At 50.2% G+C, this 18522-nt stretch overlaps 1 protein-coding gene across 1 annotated transcript in view; it reads right to left on the bottom strand.

The window, feature by feature from the left end:
* Positions 1-8576: 8576 nt before the first annotated feature.
* The window catches only part of PRDM2 (PR domain containing 2, with ZNF domain), a 63088-nt gene continuing 53142 nt past the window's right edge, over positions 8577-18522 (bottom strand). The window contains exons 4-5 of the mRNA XM_011996537.1: positions 15056-15199; positions 8577-8664 (exon numbers count right to left, since the gene is read on the bottom strand). Of these exons, the coding sequence (XP_011851927.1) occupies positions 15079-15199 (121 nt within the window). The 3' untranslated portion in view covers positions 8577-8664; positions 15056-15078. The remainder of the gene's footprint in view (positions 8665-15055; positions 15200-18522) is intronic.

An 18522-nucleotide genomic window follows, 5' to 3' on the forward strand; every position in this document is an offset into this window, starting at 1 on the left:
CCAGGCACTAAGTGTTTTGACGTAACAAACAATTTTCCTAATAACCCTATGAGGAAGGAACTATGATCATGCCCACTTTACAGATGAGAAAACTGAGGCATGAGGAGGTTCGACAACTTCTTGAGGTCACACAGCCCGTTGATGTCACAGCCAGTTGCTAATATTTATATCATAAAAACCTGAGGGATTATGCACGAAAGGGTCCATCAGGCCAGGCGTGGTGGCTCATGCCTATAATCCCAGCACTTTGGGAGGCCAAGGTGGGTGGATCACCTGAGGTCAGGAGTTTGAGACCAGCCTGGCCAACATGGTGACACCTCGTCTCTACTAAAAATACAAAATTAGCTGGGCATGGTGGCAGGCACCTGTAATCCCAGCTACTTGGGAGGCTGAGGCAGGAGAATTGCTTGAACCTGGGAGGAGGAGGTTGCAGTGAGCCGAGATCGCACCACTGCACTCCAACCTGGGCAACAAGAAGGAAACTCCATCAAAAAAAAAAAAGCCATCAGGGGCAGGATTTCTTTGGATTTTCTCTATTTTTATGGCGTTAATAACCATGTACATTTTCTAATTAGAAAATAAAAAGTTTTGTGTTTAAGCAATCACACGCAAGAATTTCCCCATGCCTCAGTGCTGAGGTAGGACACACGTGTTATGAGCTCCTTAGGGCACACCCCAGGCCTAAGAGGTCACAGAGGGAGAGACGGCTTCTAGTGGAGGCCTCCCTGTCCTGGGCTTCAGGGTGGGCATTGGTGTGTGCCAGGCCCCTGCCTCCCCTCCACTCTCAGCCTTAGCCTTCTGCTGCTAGCATCTAATGGCACTTGGGTAAGACAGACATATATAGACCACTCCAGTGCCCAAATTTCCAGAACAGCTGGTTTGGAAGTGCTCGCCCAGCATGGCCCTGGGAAGGGGCAGGGGACCAAAGCCGCAGATGCCCAAAAATGAGGTTATTTTGCGAAATCCTACCAGTTGATGCCAAAATCAGTCTACTCGTTTGCCTTTCTGTCATGCAATCTTTCACATCTGATGGCAAGAAAGGGAGGCTGCTTGTTTAAAAAAATTTTTTTTGTAATTTTGTGCATCACAAGGATCAGAGCCACAATCCCAAGATATAGGCAGGCGCCAAGAGCCACTTGAACACCCTTTAGAGTCCTCAGGGCCCCACTTGACATTTGGCGACCTTCACATCCAAGGCGTGAGCTGCTGTTAAGAGCAGAGGAAGCCGCTGCCTGGCTGCCGGGCAGAGGGCCAGGACTGGCTGAGAGCTTTCAGAGTGACCAGCTGGAACCCCTCAAGATGACCAAGAAGAGAAGGGCATCGCTGAGGGTCCTGGCCCTCTGAATAGGGTTGCCAGATTTAGCAAATAACAAAACAGAATTCTCAGTTCCATTTGAATTTCAAATAAACAACCTTTTTTATTTTTTATTTTTAGTATACATATGTCCCATACAATACTGGGGACATAGTTGTACTTTAAAAACTGTTTGTTATCTGAAATTCAAATTGAACTGGGCATCCCATACCCCACCTCTGAAGCAGTGATGTTTAAAACAAAATTTCCCTCATTTTTCCCCCTGGCCCTGAAGGTGGACAGGAGAGATCCACAAAGAGAGGCAGGCCATGGTTGAGAATTGGACAGAGTGCTCTTCCCATCCTGGAAGCTGCAAACCAGCTACTTGCACACAACTGCATTGGATCCCTGAGTCAGCAAGGGCTCCTCCGAGGTCCATTTCTCTGAGGGAAGACTCCCAGTGTACCCCATAATGAATCCCGAGGACCTACTGACAGGTAGGTCCCCAGTGACAGGTGCCGGGTGCTGTCACTGGCACCAGATACAGCATTGAACAAGACAGATGTGGTCCCTCTGCTCTCATGGGACCGACATTCAGGAGAAGCCGAGAGACCAGAAAGTCTCAGGTAATGATAAGTGGGAAGAATAAACCAATAGGCCCAAATGAGATGTGATGAGCTACTTTGGACTCTGTGTTCAGGGAAGGATGCTGAGAAGAGGACATTCAAGCTGAAAGCCACGTGACTAAGCAGGGACAGTCATTGCAGGCAGAGGAATTAGTTTGTGCAAAGGCCCTGTGGCAGAAGAGAGTTTATGTAGCCCAGGAGCAGAAAGATGACTACTGTGACTGCAGTGAAGAGGGTAATGGGGGTGGGGGGAAGGGTGCAGGGTGAGGCTAGGGGTGCATCTAAACCAGAAAGGGCAGTTGAATTTTATTCTAAGTGCATGGGAAGGCTTTGGAGCATCTTTAGAATGACTTGATTGGATTCAGAGATACGCACACAGCCCAAAGAAACACACAGCATCCTAAGCTGCCAGGACCAGAACTGGGGGCAGACAAGTAAGGTGGTCAGGGTGGGAAATGCAAGGAGACCCTCAATCTCAGATCTGTCTATGTGCTGACTTTTACTGGCCCTCAGTCCCCTCTCCCAAACCCCGCACAGAAGCCACCTGATGACTGAATCACATGACCAGTCTCACCCTCTCAGCAAACCCGCCCTCCCTGTCTCACCTGCTCTGGACTAGGAGGAAGGATCAGGAGGGCATGGGAGAGCTTTACTCTGCACCCGGCCCATCAGGGACCAGCTGAAGGTCTCGTTTGCTATGGGTTGGCCCCCTGGCCCCTCCCCACCAGCCTATTGTAACGAAGGAGAGACTCCAGGCCAGGCTCTCATCTTGGGCACAGGTTTCCTAGAGCTGGGGGCCAGCAGTTCTGTCTTCTCAGCCGAGCCATGGCCAGCAAAGCTGTCAGGACAGTTTGAGTTTCTGGTCCTCCAGCCCAGCGGACTCTCACCCTCAGCTGGGCGCCCCACCTCACATCACTGCATCTCGCCCCTTATCTCACGCCAGAGGGGGACCCCAAGCCTGCCTCTTTGAAGCAGGGAGCTCAGGGACTGCTTCCCACCCCCTCAGCTGAGCAGCTTTGTGGCCCCCAAGGCTCCTTATACCTTCAGCCATAACCAGGAGCACTGGGCTCACCTACTTGACCTACCCCTGCCTGGGCAAAAGCCGGATGTCCTGGGGCCTGGACTTGAGGGAGGTCCCCATCTGCTGGCGAGAGGTGGCATCACAGCCTCAGGTGAGCTGCCCCGCTCCCACCTGCAGTACCCAAGAAGCCTCTGTCCCAGCCACAGCTGATGTGTTTGGTGAGCTGTGTGTGTGGCCTCCTCGGGTTCCCTTGGTGGACACACGCACAGTCCTGGTCACTCAGCAGGTTGCCAAATCCCAGACCTCACCGAAGTACTAGATCCCCCATTGCAATCCCCACTGGGTTCCCTCTAACCTGACCCAAGGAAGTCGAGGCTGTCCGCATTCTGCGTGCTGCTACCGCAGAGGTCTGTGGGGGCTCCCTGTTTCCCGACCCCTGTCTCAGTACCGCTGTCCTGTTTCTCCACTGGAGACAGGTGGTCAGGTTCAGCAGGCTCTGTGAGGCACCTGGAAGGTGGGCGTTGCCAGAGCCAGTCCTCCCCTCTCCTAGGAGTAGCCCAGTGCAATGTTCTAAAGAGTCACCAGAGACGCTGTTGAATGCAAACTCCAGAGCCTCTGGCAACCTCGATTTGTTGTTCTGCTGGAGGCTGGAATGCTGTTTTCAATCATTGCTATGGCCATAATCCTCAAACAGCGGGCATTCAACTTGGTGGGACATGCCAAGCTTGTTGACAACAACCCGAACCCCATTCTGATTCAACACCTGCTGGGGTGGAAACCAAGAATCTCTCTTTTGACAATAGGACCAGGTGATCCCAGAAACAGGTAAGTTTACTTACCCTAAAGAGACCCAGCAGTAGGTAATGTTATCCTCACTGAAACGTAGGAAGGTGGAAGTGACTACCATCCCCCTATACAAACAAGGAACCAAGCTGAGACCAATGACCAGCCCAGGGTCATAGCCAGTATGGAGCAGAGCTGAGATTAACCTGGGGATGATGCTCCAACACCTTTTAAACCTGTGCGTCTTGTATGGGTACAAATCTGAGCAAAGCAAAAGCCCAAGGAGCTGATTGCTGTACCCTGAGAGTCAGGGACTGGCCTCTGTTATAATGTTTCCACTTTCAAGGTGGCTTGAGATCATGAGGAATTGCTGAAACAGTGGTAAAGGGTGCAGTGAGGGACAAGGATGGGTGAGTAGGACATCTTGGCCTTGGGGCCCTGAAAGTCCTGCGTCCGATACCTGGCCCACATCTACCAGCTATGTGACCCTGGTCAAATCATCGAACATCTCTGAGCCTCACATTTTTCATCTGTGAAACAGCTATCGAGATACTCACACTGCTGGGTTGTGAGATGAGAGGGGATGTGGAGAAAATACCTGGTACATCACAGTGCTCAGTAAAGGGTGCCTGTATGAGAATAGCAGCCCTGGTCTTGGAGGCAAAGGCTGGCTTGGCTCTGGGTTGATGCTGAGTAGGTGTGACCTGGAAGAGTCACCCAGTTCACTGAGCAACATCAGTGCAGAACACACATTAGACCCGCCCTGCCCACCTTAAAGCCCATTGGAAGAATGGGATGGAATTATGTGTGAGAATATCTAATGAAGCTGAAAAGTAGTCCACTGATGGATGTCATCATTTTCATTTTAATTCCAGGCTACTTGCCATACTAAGAAAACCTCTCTTCCCTTCATGAATCTTTCTAAAGCCTAATGTGGAGGTTAGGTGGGGGAGACCTCATTGGGATCTGGGTCCCCTGGGCCCCCTCCTCCTTCAGAAAGCTTTCCTGGATGCCCCAGGCTGGATTTGAGGTCCCGTTGCTATGCTCTCAATGCATCCAGGATTGGCCTCCACACTTTTCATTCCCTTAAATTCTTTACTTTCTCCTCCATCTACTCACCCCACCTCCCCCTGCCATCACCACCCCCTGTGAGTTCCCCCTTAGCAAGGCCCATGTGAAATTCATCTCTGTCTGCCCAGACTAGGGGACCAGCCAGTGCTGATGAGTTGCATGCCTGGATTTCACCTCATTGGGAGTCTACTCTGTTTACTTTCTGGATAACTGTCCTTCAAAGAGTGGATCGTTCATTGTATGTGTCAACTTGAATTGACCCCGGGGTACCCAGATTAAATGTTATTTCTGAGTGTATCTGTGAGGGTGTTTCCAGATGAGATTTGCATTTAAGTCTGTGGACTCAGTAGATGGCCCTCCCCAGTGTGGGTGGCATCGTCCAATCCATTAAGGACCCGGAGAGAGCAAAAAGTGGAAGGAGTAACTCACCCCTTTTCCCCTGCCCCACTGTTGAGCTGGGACATCTCATCTCATCTTCTGCCCTCAGACGGGGATTTATATCAACTCCCCTGGTTCTCAGACCTTTGGACTTGGACTCAGTTACACCACTGGCTTTCCTGGGTCTCCAGCTTGCAGACAGCAGATCTGGGGACTTCCCAGCCTTCACAATCATGTGAGCCAATTCATCATAATAAATCATATATATATATATATATATATCCTTCTGGTTCTGTTTCTCTGGAGAACTCTAACACATTGCCTCTTCTCTTTTTTAGAGGAAGTGTTTAAGTGAAAAGCTAGAACTTTGGGTTCTTCCTCCTACTTTTCTGCAATATTTGGATGTGGACAAAGATCATTTTGGGGTCTCCTTCCACCCAAACCCAAGAATACACTTGTCTTTCACTCCCCATCAGAATCCCCTGTACCCATCCCCATCCTCTTGGGACTCAGATATCTAACTCTGCCAGGATTTGTCATCAGAGGGATGGTTATTCCTTCAAAGAATTCATTTACATTCACACCCAGTAGGGTGGCTAAATTTTAAAAAAGACAGTGCCAAGTGCTGACAAGAATGTGGGGAAACTGGAATCCTTATGGGTAGGGATGTGAAATAGTGCAGCTACTTTGGAGAACAGTTTGGCAGTTCCTCAAAATGTGAAATATAGAGTTGCCATATGACCCAGTTCCCTCCTAGCTATATATCCAAGAAGATCTATGTCCACACAAAAACTGTCACAGGAATGTTCATAGCAGCAACATTCTTAATAGCCAAAAAGCAGAACCAGCACCAAAGTAAATCACCTGAAGAATGAGTGAGCGAAATACGGTCTATTCCTACAATGGAACATTTGGCCATAAAAAGGAATGAAGTACTAACATGCGCTGCAACCTAGACAAACCTTGAAAACATTATGCTAAGTAAAAGACGCCAGTCACAAAAGACCACATATTATCTAGTTCAGTTCGACTTCTATGAAATGTCCAGAATAGATAAATCTACGGGAACACAAAGTAGATCTGTGGTTGCCTAAGGGTAGGGGCTGTGGGAGAAATGGGGAGTAACTGCTAATGGGCCTGTGGTTTCTTTTTAGGGGTGATGGAAATGTTCTGAAATTGATTGTGGAGACGGCTGCATGACACTGAATATACTAAAAGCCACTGATGTGTACGCTTAAGTGGTAAGTGGTATGATCTGTGGATTAGCTCTCAATAAAGCTGTTTAAAGACGAGAATATATTTGCAATCAAAAGAGGTCTTTCTGGTGTTAGTGATGTGGTTCAACTCACTGGCTGGCAGGTGGCAGAGTAGCCTTGCTTACCAGGTGGGATGTTTCCAGAGTGAGCTTCCTTGAGCCCTTGGTTCCTCCTGTTGCTGGGAGGGAGCATTCAGGGACCCGCACCCCATTCCCACTGAAACCACCACCACAGAAGACAGAGCACAGAAACCAAAATGATCACTCCCACGCTTGTTCCTCACAATCGCTCTTCACACTTTTATTGTTATTTCTCTTCACATGGCAGATACAGAGCTGTCGTCTTGAAGACCACCACTGACCAGGAAACGCCACTTTTACAAAGCCATCCCCCCTTTTCAGGATTGGAACAGTTTTCCTGACCATCTGGGAGCACTGAGGGGTGACCAGCACATTTGCACATGCAAAAAAGGAGTGACCCCAAGGCCTCAGCCACACTTCCCAGCGCTCACCATGGGCTGCAGGTGACTTGCCAGGTTTGGGGTTTGTGAGCTTTCCTCGCTGCTGAAGGGGGAGCCCCTCCAGAACTGAGAGGCTGGGGTATGGCTCATGAGTGTTGACATTTACGGGACAAAAGCGTATCATTAGGATAAGAAACAGCCACAGCACTTCATGCTTGTGAGGGTTAACTGTAGGAGCCACTGAAAGGATTACAGTTTATGAAAATTTAAAGCGAACAACGGTTTTTAGCTGGGTGGGAAACAGGAAAACTGTGATGTTGGCCAATGATCACCATTTTTCTGCCCATGTGAGGGTCCGCATGAGACCCTTTTTCTAGATCCTTATCAGACCCCATACTGCAGCCGATTGACTGACTCATTAAATAACACAAGTTATAAAACTTTAAAAATGGGGCATTTACAGTCAGGGACATAAATACGTGCTTTTAAAAGTGTCTACATACATATTTACAGAGTTGCAAGATCAACCATAGTAGCCCTGAAAAAAAAAAAATCCCTTTATTGTGTGACAAATCGTGCTCATCAGAGCTCCCTCCTTCCGCTCTGGGTTTGATAGCTCACTATCAAAATTGGAGCTGAGAAAACAGCACCCAAATGGTTTCAGACATCCTTGTCTGGGGTCTGCCCCAAAGGCACAAAACCCAAGAACCTCACTGAACTGGGTTCGAACGCCAAGCTCAGCTCACCCGTTTCTCCGAGACATGGACTGACTGTCCTCCAGACAGCAGGAGTCAGCCCCGTCCGCCCCTGGCAGGATGGCCTCCGAAATCTCTTCTTCTTCCCCCTGTGCTTTTTAATCTTCCCTTTTTTTTTTTTTTTTTTTTTTCATTTCCCAATTTGTTTGCTTCCTATTGCAGCTAATTTGAGAAGCTCAGACACTAAAGGTGTTCATGGTCCCACCAAGTGTGGCAATGAAGGGCACAGGAGATCCCTCCCCTCCATACACCATCCCCATTCCCTGCCCTTCCCAAGGGAGGAAATAGATCTGTAAGTGGGGACAAAGTCTTTCTCCCAGGTGCACCTGATTTGAGGTTCTCTGCAAAGACTCAAGAGCAATGGACTGATGAGAATTTCAAGTCTGGAAATGACTCAAGAGCCAGAAACTCAAGACACCTTAGGCAAGAAAGGGGATTTTCCATGTGCCGGGGCCAAGGGGAATGTTCGGGCTTGGCTCCAACGTGTCAATATGCTATTGATTCCCAGAGATGTTGCGGGGAGAGGGAAGGTGGGGAGACAGGGGTGGTACTGAAGGGGAACTCGGCCTCCTCCTGAAGGCCTTCCTAAGGCTGACCCCTGGGTCAGACAAAAGTCCCCATAATGGCAAAAGACAACTTAAGAAGCTAAAAGCAGGGTCAAGGAGCTCTTGAAAAATTGCATAGTAGGAGAGGCCCCACCCCAACAGGAAGGCTGAGCTGCAAAACACGGTCCCAAGAGCTGCATCCAAGTATCATCCCAAAGGACAGCGTGGAGTCGGCCGCCTTCCTGCCGCCTCGGGGTTCAGGACCCTTGTTTGAAGACCACTCGCGCACCCGCACGAGAACACGTGAACACACACGCACGCACACATGCACACACGCACACATGCACGCACGCACACATGCACGCACGCACATGCACTCCCTTTCGCAGGCTCACACAACTGGGATAGGTCGGTACTCCCTGCAGGGCAGACTGCCAGTCCCTTTGGCTTCACTGATTCCAGGTCACTTCAGGTGCTGAGGAGAAAAAGAAAATAAAAATAATAACGGTGAGCGCATATTCAGTGCCGATCATTAAGCGTTATTGCGCTTAATTTTGTAATTAAACTGTTTATTGAAACATACCGTACATACAGCAAAAAGCGCAGCTTGATGAATTTTCACAGTGAATACACCTGCAGAGCTGGCACCCAGATGAAGAACCAGAACATGATAGTTGTTCATCAGCCCCCAAACCGTGACCCCTTTAAGGATACATGAACCCTCCTGCCCTCCGGAAGAACCACTGTCCTCACCTCTAACACCGTAGACTGATTTCACCCATTTTTTAAGTTAAATAAATAGGGTCAATCAGTACATCTCCTCCTGTGTCTGGCTTTTTCCACTGAGTGTTTGTGAGAGTCACCCACTCTGCACGTGTGGTTGATGTTTTCAACCTTGTTGTTGTGTAGTGTGCTACTATAGAAATACACCACCTCTATCCATCTACTCCTCTGCTGATCCACTACTGAGAACTTCCAGTTTGGTGCCATGTGAGTCATGCTGCTAGAACATTCTTGTATGTGTCTAGAAGATACATATGGTATATATATGTATGCATTTCTGCTGAGCGGAAGTGCTGGGTCGTAGGACGTTCATAGATAATATATCAGCATTCTTGTAGGTGTTTCCTGGTGCACGTGGGTACATATCTGCTGAATGTGTCCCCAGCAGTGGGACTGCTGGGTCCTGAGGCACCCATGTGTTCAGCATCAGTTGACACTGCCAAACAGTCTTCCAAAGTGATGGTACTCCTGCTTAATTTCCTTTGGATGTTCACAACAACCCTCATGCCAGGCAACACAGATCCCCATTTTATATGAAAGAAATGGAGGCTCAGAGAGGAGAAATAACTTGTATAAGTCTGCCGATGATGAGCAGCAGAGGTGAGGCTTGAACCCAGGTCAGGCTCATTCACTCCAGCATCTGTGTGCTCTTCCAGTCGGGAGGGGATGGCTGTTCCCGCATGGTTCCTCCGCAGAAACCACATTTACAGTGCTTAGTCCAGAGCTGAAAATATGGGTGAACCTTTAGTAATGTTCACTAAAGACCAGGCGCAGTGGCTCACGCCTGTAATCCTAGCACTTTGGGAGGCTGAGGTGGGCAGATCATTGGAGGTCAGGAGTTTGAGACCAGCCTGGCCAACATGGTGAAACCCCGACTCTACTAAAAATACAAAACTTAGCCAGGTGTGGTGGTGGGCGCCTGTAATCCCAGCTACTCAGGAGGCTGAGGCAGGAGAACCCCTTGAACCCGGGAGGCAGAAGTTGCAGTGAGCCAAGACTGCACCACTGCACTCCAGCCTGGGCGACAGAGTGAGATCCTGTCTCAAAATAAATAAACAAATAATGTTCACTGCATTGGGTTGAATTGGCTGGGCCAAGTTCAGGGATACAGTTCTCTTGCCCAGTGGACCTGGTCACTACTGCTAAAAATAACTACTGCTATTATTGTTACTACAGTTAATAATGTAACATTTCAATAATAATAAAACCAGTTTTTTATGGAAGGCTTACTGCATACCAGGCACTTTGCTAAGGGCTTTTCATTCACTAAGCTATGCAATCCTCTCAACAAACCCATGACAGAGGTATTATTATTATTAACCCATTTCGCAGATGCGTGAATTGAAACACAAAGGAGTGAAGTAGCCAGAACGCATAGCTCCAGACACTGTGCACCTAACCACTACGCTATGTTCATTTCAATTCCCCGAAATGTCTCGATGGGGCTGGAAAGGGCTGTTTGCAGGGAGTGGGACACTGTGCACCTAACCACTACGCTATGTTCATTTCAATTCCTTGAAATGTCTCCATGGGACTGGAAAGGGTTGTTTGTGGGGAGTGGGATGTCTTCAAGAGAGGGCGTGTCCCTTCCCAGAGGACGCCCGCTTATGCAGCAGACTGGCCTGTCTGCCTGTGCCTATGAGCCAGGGCAGGGGGAAGAAAAGGAAGCAGAGGCGGGGCCAGCTATGGAGTGGCTGCATTCCCTTGGCCTGGCGTAGCCAGCAAGTGTGGGTCTCCCCTGGGTCACGTGGGATCCATTAAAGAAGCTATCTTGCCAGTCCCCCACCGAGAGGGCAGCCCTCTGGGGAGGTCACAGCCGCAGGAGCTGGGGGCTGGACCTGAGGTGGAGGGGAGCTCTCATACAAGGGAGATGGGCCAGGAGGGGCAACCTCCACATACCCCACTCCCAGGACCCCAGGAGAGAGCCCCGGTCAGAAATCCTGCCCACAGAGGGCCCTGAGGCTGCCGATCTTAGCCAAAGGAGCAGCAACAGCCGAGAGAAGGATCACAATGGTGGCCAGACAGGTGAGAGGCTGTCCCTTCCCTGGGCCTCTCGCTGAACCCCTGGGGTGGGAAAGACGCGGCGTGAAGACAGGATGTGCAAAGGAAGCCTCCCTATAGACGAGGCAGTGCAGCACTTTTCTGCACTTAAAAGTGAACAGAAACCTCTGGGCTTTGTGTGAGCCACAGTAAAGAGGGTGCCACAGAGACTGGTGAAAGGCAGTGCTGGCCAGAGATCACACTTCTCCGTGTTCATTCTTCCTGCATTCAGACCGTCCGGGAGACGGGTGACGAAGCCTTGAATTCGGAATGGGCAAGAGCAGGCAAAGCAGCCAAGGCCGTGGGTCCTTCAAGAAGGTCAATCTTTTCTCTGAACAAAACCCACACGCACACACAGTTTTGCATGAAGGAGGCACGGTCCACTTAAAAGTCCAGGATCCGTCCAGAGAATCAGGAGACCAGAGTGTTGATACCAGTTCTGCCACACGCTCCTTCATGTCAGTTTCCATCTCTGTAAAATGAGGGCTTGACCTGCACACCTTCCTGAGCTAAAAGACTTGGCTGTGGCATTTTGATAAATCTGGAACTGTGTTAAACAGTGCTATGGACTGAACTGTGTCCCCCTAAAACCCTGATGCTGAAGCCCTAACCCCGCCATGTGATGGTATTTGGAGGTGGGGCCTTTGGGAGGTGATTAGGGTTAGATGAGATCATGAAGCAGGGCTCATGATGAGATGAGTGGACTTCTAAGAAGAGACACCAGAGAGCTTGCTCTCCCCCAGGCCCCGGCCACGTGAGGACACCACAGTAAGGTGGCCATCTGCAAGCCAGGAAGCAGGCCCTCACCAGAACCTGGCTATAGTGGCACCCTGACCTGGTACTTCCAGCCTCAAGAACCATCAGGAAATAAATTTCTGTTCAATATTTAAAGCCACGCAGTCAGTGGTATTTTGTGATGGCAGCCTGAGCTAACTAAGGCAAACAGTATAAAGAAGATTTTTTTAAAAATTATTTTAAAAATAATAAAAGTAGCACATGCTTGGTGTAAGTACCAATTTATAAAATGGAAAAAAAGCTACCTAAGATTTTAAGGAGCAAGTTTTAGTCACTTAGACATGAAACTGCTCAGTTTGGAGCCTTCGTTGTTGGTGAGCAGAGACCGTAAGATGCAGGGGCAAACGACGTTAGGTCTCTCTTCATTTGATTGCTTAGCTTGGGAAACTGTATGCGTTTTTAAAGAAGGAAAAAGAAGGCCACCACCTAGGACAGTGCCTGGCCCTGGGGCACAGCCTAAATTCATAAGGCTTGGCAAATACTACATACATTTCATCTTCGTCATGGCCAAGCCTGCAGTGGCCGACAGAAACGGCCCAGTCTGTTTCGGAAGGAAGCCAGCCCAGTTGCACCTGGCTCTCCCTCCGGCTGCAGAGAACACCTGCTCTGGGGTGGAAGCAATTCCCCGGTGCCCATCAACACAGAAGGTTCATGCAGCAGCCTTGGCCACAAAGAGGATGCGGGACACAAATGGTTCCCAGAGTTGGAATTGCTCATCCTGACATGGTCTCTCATTTTCCAGAAGACTCTAGCCACGTCCTATGTCTCTTCTCTTGGGGCCTCAATTTTTCCATCTATAAAATGGGAGGTTCATCTCCCAGGGCCTCCGAGTTCTGTACTATCTTAGAGACCATTTCAACATTGTTCCGTAAGACTCCAGCTCAGGGTCTAGTCTCCAGGTTCCCCTGTCAGGGAGCAGCTGGCCCCAGAGAGACAGGTTCAGTTCCGGCGGCAGACAACAGACTCTCTGGGGAAGAGTGGATTTTATTTTTGCTCCCTCCCCAAACCCCAGGGAATAAAGCCAAGCCGGAAACTCCAACTGCTTTAGAAAGAGAGAAGTAAACAGCCGGGCGCGGTGGCTCACGCCTGTAATCCCAACACTTTGGGAGGCAGAGGCGGGCAGATCACGAGGTCAGAAGATCAAGACCATCCTGGCCAACATGGTGAAACCACGTCTCTACTAAAATACAAAAAAAAAAAAAAATTAGCTGGGCGTAGTTGCGGGCGCTTGTAGTTCCAGCTACTCAGGAGGCTGAGGCAGGGGAATCTCTTGAACCTGAGAGGTGGAGGTTGCAGTAGCCAAGATCGTGCCACTGCGCTCCAGCCTGGCAACAGAGCGAGACTCTATCTCAAAAAAAAAAAAAAAAAAAAGGAAAGAGAGAAGTGAGGTCTTGGGGAGGGAGGGCAGGGAGAAGGAAGAAAGAGTCTTCTCTCCCTGGCATAACACAAAAGACCTCGAGTTTCAGAATTCAGCCCATTCTTGCCTTGAACTACACTCATTCCAAACGACCCTGGCTTGTTTTAACCCCTGCCTTGTGTTAAGCAGGCATCCCCAAACCTAAGTGTGTCCCAGAACCCAGGGGGTCATCTGCTAGTGCAGGTTCCCTGGTCACACCCACTAGGATGGGCCCGTGAAAACAATACCCACCCACAAATACAAGCAGGGCTGTGGGGGGTGGTGGCCAGTCCCCTCTCCCATTAACCCTGTATTCAGCATCTGTGCTGTGCCAACCACTTCCATGCTGGGTATCTCACCGGGCTGATGTGACTTCCCACAGAGATGTGAACTCGGGATTTTTTTTTTTTTTTTTTTTTTTGAGATGAAGTCTCGCTCTGTCACCCAGGCTAGAGTCCAGTGGTGTAATCTTGGCTCACTGCAAGCTCCACCTCCCGGGTTCAAGCCATTCTCCTGCCTCAGCCTCCCACGTAGCTGGGACTACAGGCGCCCGCCACCACGCCTGGCTAATTTTTTTGTATTTTTAGTAGAGACGGGGGTTTCACTGTGTTAGCCAGGATGGTCTCCATCTCCTGGCCTCGTGATCCGCCCACCTTGGCCTCCCAAAGTGCTGAGATTACAGGCTTGAGCCACCGCGCCCGGCCGAATTCGGGATTTTTTAACGGGGTTTGGCTCTACTCATACTATAGTCCAGTAATTGGGATTTGAGCCTTTTTGGCCATTTTGTATATTTGGAACTGGACTCTGAGATCTGTATTTATAACAGCATCTTAGATCTTCTGATGTGTGAGGTCCTCTGATCACACTTTGAGATGCTGGCCTTGGAGACACAATGAATGCAGTTGTGTGGTGTCACCAACAGGGAGGGCCAAGCCTGCTCATTGGTCACCAGCAGAACCCAGGTACTCCACAAATGAAAAGTCTGGTTTCCACGTTTTTATCCAACAGAAATCTTAGAGTGACTCCACGCTTTTACTATCAGAAAACCTAGGAAGAGACTGTTTTGGTCCAAAATAAATCTGAGTTTTCTATTTCATGGATTAGGACAGATTACATATCCCTTATCCGAAATGCTTGAGACCCAAAATTTTTTGGATTTGGGATTTTTTTTGGATTTTGGAATATTTGCATATACACTTACTGGTTCAGCATCCCTAATCCAAAAATCTGAAATCTGAAATGCTCCAATGAGCATTTCCTTCGAGTGTCATGTCCTTACTCCAGTTTCAGATTTTGGGGCATTCCAGATTTTGGATTTTTGGATTAGGGTTACTCAGCCTGTATTATTTTTACTTTCAAATACACTGTGAGAATAGGAACTCTGCCATCTTTTCTGGGCATAAGGCCTCTGAGGCAATTGAGATCTGAGTATAATTAGTATTTTTATCATTATTACTCCAGTAATGACTTACCTAGTGCTTACTATGTGGCTGGCACTCTTCTAGGTGCTTTGCACATTTGACACTGGTAATTCTCACAAACACCCTATAAAGTAGGTACTATTGTAGTGCCCACTGTACAAATGTGGAAACTGAGGCTCAGAAAGACTAAGTAATTTGCTTGAAGTTCGCAGCCAGGAAGTGGCAGAGCTGGGATGTGAAACAGGTGGTCCAGAGTCGGCACTCAGCCACGTGCCCTCCTGGAGGGAGACCCTGCACCGTGCCTGGTACACACAAGCAATCACGCCCACCCCTTTCTCTCCTTCCCTCCCCACCCAAGACCCAAGCCCACACCCCCTCGACCCCCAGACCCACCCACACAGTGCCAGAAGCTGTTCCGTCCTGCCTCGTACCTGTCAGGGAGCAGGCAGAGTGTCTACTCTTTGAAGAATGGTCCCTGGAACTGGGCTGCAGCCGGGGCTTTGGCCTTCCTACACTGCCTGGTGATGTACGGGGCCGCTGGTGGAGAGCATCGGGATGCCAAGCGGAGGCTGTAGCTGTGTAGGAAGAGGAACAACACACATTGTCATCAGGAGCCCAGCCCAGTGCCCTAGACATTGCTGGGGGGCTTCCTTAGTGCTGGTCACCACTTCCCAGGCCTGGGCAGGACTGCACTTCCTGGACGCCTTGAGGCCAGGTGCCTGGCGTCAGCTAACAGGACATGAGCTTAAACCACCAATGTGTACTTCTCCATGTCTGATCCACCAATTCTCTCCCCTCGGAGGCGACTGCAGAAGCACGGGCAAGAGGAGTGCCCGTTGGGCTGGTTCTGAGACACCATGTTGGGCAGCGCCGTCTGGTGACCCCCAGTGGATATGCAGGTGAGCCAGAATGATTCCGATTGCATCAGAACAACGGCTTTGCCCTTCTCTGGTTCTATTTCCCCATGGGCCTCCCTGTTCTCCCCTCCTGCCAGGCCCCAACACCCATAAGGCAGAAAGCATCTGGGGAGGTTACTGTTATCAAAGTACAAACACACCTGCACATGGGCTGGGTTGTGGGGGATGGAGGCAGGTCCCCTCCCTGCCCTTAACCCCACCCTCCACATCTATCCTGTGCCAAGCACTTCCATGCTGAGTATCTCACGGGGGTGACGTGGCTTCCCAAAGAGGTGAATCTAGGATTTTGGGGGGGCATGGTTTTGCCCTATTTGTACAAAAAAAGCTCCCCCACCCCACCCCAATAAATGGGATTTGATTTTTTCAGAAGGGCCTTTAAAAAATTTATTTGAAAGATAGATGATTCACACCATTATTCCTCTCCTTTCCTCACTCAGCTAACTCGTCCTTCTCTCCCATATCCCAACTGGGATGTTACCTCCTCCAGGAAGCTTTCCTTCTTTAACTCCTGGGTGGGGTGTTCCTCCAACAGGCCCCTTACGTGTCCCCATCCCAGCACTTGTTACACTGAATTAAAAGCCCGGAATAAGGTGTCTGCCTTTCTCATGAGCCCTGAGATCCCAAGGTCAGGATCTTTGTCTCGTTCATTGTTGTATCCCCAGCTTGGCACAATAAAAATAAACATCCGGCCAGGTGCGGTGGCTCACGCCTGTAATCCCAGCACTTTGAGAGGCTGAGGTGGGTGGATCACCTGAGGTCAGGAGTTCAAGACCAGCCTGGCCAACATGGTGAAACCCTGTCTCTACTAAAAATACAAAAATTAGCCAGGCGTGGTGGTGGATGCCTGTAATCACAGCTACTTGGGAAGCGGAGACAGGAGAATCGCTTGAACCCAGGAGGCAGAGGCTGCAGTGAGCTGAAATTGTTCCATTGTACTCCAGCCTGGGCGACAGAGCAAGACTCCATCTCAAATAAATAAATAAACAAACAAACATCCACTGAGTAAGAGTGATACATACAGGCTCACTGCGTGTCCAGAACTGTGCTAGGCATTTTCCACAGACAAACAATCTAACTCTTCACACAACCTACCCAGGTGGATACTGTTATTATCCTTCATTTACAGATGAGGAAACTGAGGCACAGAGAGCCTGTCACCTGTCTGCCTCTCTAGATGGAAGAATGGAAAGTGAGGGGGGCCTCCGGACAAGGCGGCCCAGGTCAGAGGAGGCGGGAGGCCAGGCAGGTAGGAAAGCAGGAGGGACAAACACGCCCGGAACCCCACCTGCTCTGGTTGTTTGCAGAGCCAGCTCTGCCTGAGGGAACAGGAGATGGGAATGGAGTCCAGCTCAAAGCTGGCACATGGCAGAGCTCACATCAGTGGCTCCCAATCAGGGCACACACTTGGTAATGTCTGGAGACACTGTTGGCTTTCACACCTGAGAGAAGGGTGCTGCTACTGGCATCTGGAGGGTAAGGCCAGGGGTGCTGCTAAACCTCCTACAGTGACCAGGACAGGCCCCCGCAACAAAGATTTAACCAGCCCCAAATGCTGATAGTGCCAACGTTGGCAAGGGAGCCCTCAATCAATATTAAAATACGCAAATGTATCAACAGATGAGCAAATGTAGAAGGTGCCAGAGAAAAGCCTCAGACAAGATGAAGAGACCTGCTGTGACAGGGGAGACGAGTGAGCCTCCCCCGAGGGCCTGGCTCTCCGTCAAGGTCAGGGCTGCCCCTGTTTGAATTCCTCCCCCGTGCTGTGCAGCCAAGGCCCACGGTCAGCTCAGTCTACTCGCCTGTGCAGGAGTTAAGGAAGAAACGGAGGCCCCACGCTTCATGCGACTGTGCTCCTGACGGGCCACCAAGGCCCATGAGGGGGCCTGAGGTGGGGGGCTGTCTCTGCAGCTAGTGGCCACCCCCCACCCCCATTCTAGCTGGCTGGTGCCCCAGGAGACCCAACCTGGGAGGAGACAGCCAGCTGGGAGGCTGCTGGAGACATGGACTCCTATGTCCTGTTGGGGAATAAGAAACAGAGCTGGCAAAGAGCAGGTCCCCTCCCTACGACGTCACCCTTCCTAGGGAAATGTCTACAGTGGTGTAGCAAGACCAGCAGAAGCTTTGGAGGCAGACATGCCCTGCATCATCAGCACCCAGCTTCTCCTTCTCTCTGTTATTAAATATCCAAAAGCCAATCACACAAAAATAACACCCCGACCTCCCAGGCCTCTCTAGCCAGCCAGTGCGTCTCCGCTCCCTTTGGCTCCTGTGGATGCAGCAACCACAGCGTCTCCACCAGGGGGCGCGCCTCCTCCCCCGGCTCATGGCGTCCACCTGGGTGGAGGGAGTGGGTCGGGGCAAAACCCCTGAAGGCAGAGGCCCCTCTGCCACCCCTCATCCACTGCCTGGCCTAATGGAGAACCACGCCAGCCAACATGAATATGGCCTCCATGACTCCTAAGGACTTTCTCAGCTTTCTCTCTGAACCCTCCCAGCAGCCCAGGAAATAGAAAGAACAAGTGCTTTTGTACCCCTTTCACGGATGAGAAAACTGAGGCTTAGACGGATATGGAGACTTTCCCAGGGGAGCAGAGCGCAGGCCTTTCAGCTCCCGGGGCCACAATTTCGAGGAAACACCAGGTCACCAATTGGGTGTTTCCTATTAGGATGGGGACAGGACGTCCTGGGGGATTGTCCTTCCTGATCAAGAAGCACTTCACTGTCAAAGAACTCATGAGAGCACAGCACCCCAAGCCTGGAGATGTTAAATACCGAGGACCAAAGCTCCGGAGTTAGGTGCTTCTCCAAGGCACAGGAGCAGTTAGCGCAGAGCCTCATGATTCTTGGTTACCACCCACTAGCTGTGTGACCTCAGTGAGTCATGGACCTCTCTGAGCTCCAGGTTGATCTTCTGCAAAGCAGGAAGACCAATTTGGGGTTACAGTAATGATTAACTTTGGAGAAAGGTCTCCGTGCAGGGC

This window comes from Mandrillus leucophaeus, unplaced genomic scaffold (genome assembly GCF_000951045.1).
Source record: "Mandrillus leucophaeus isolate KB7577 unplaced genomic scaffold, Mleu.le_1.0 Scaffold52, whole genome shotgun sequence".
Lineage (NCBI taxonomy): Eukaryota > Metazoa > Chordata > Mammalia > Primates > Cercopithecidae > Mandrillus > Mandrillus leucophaeus.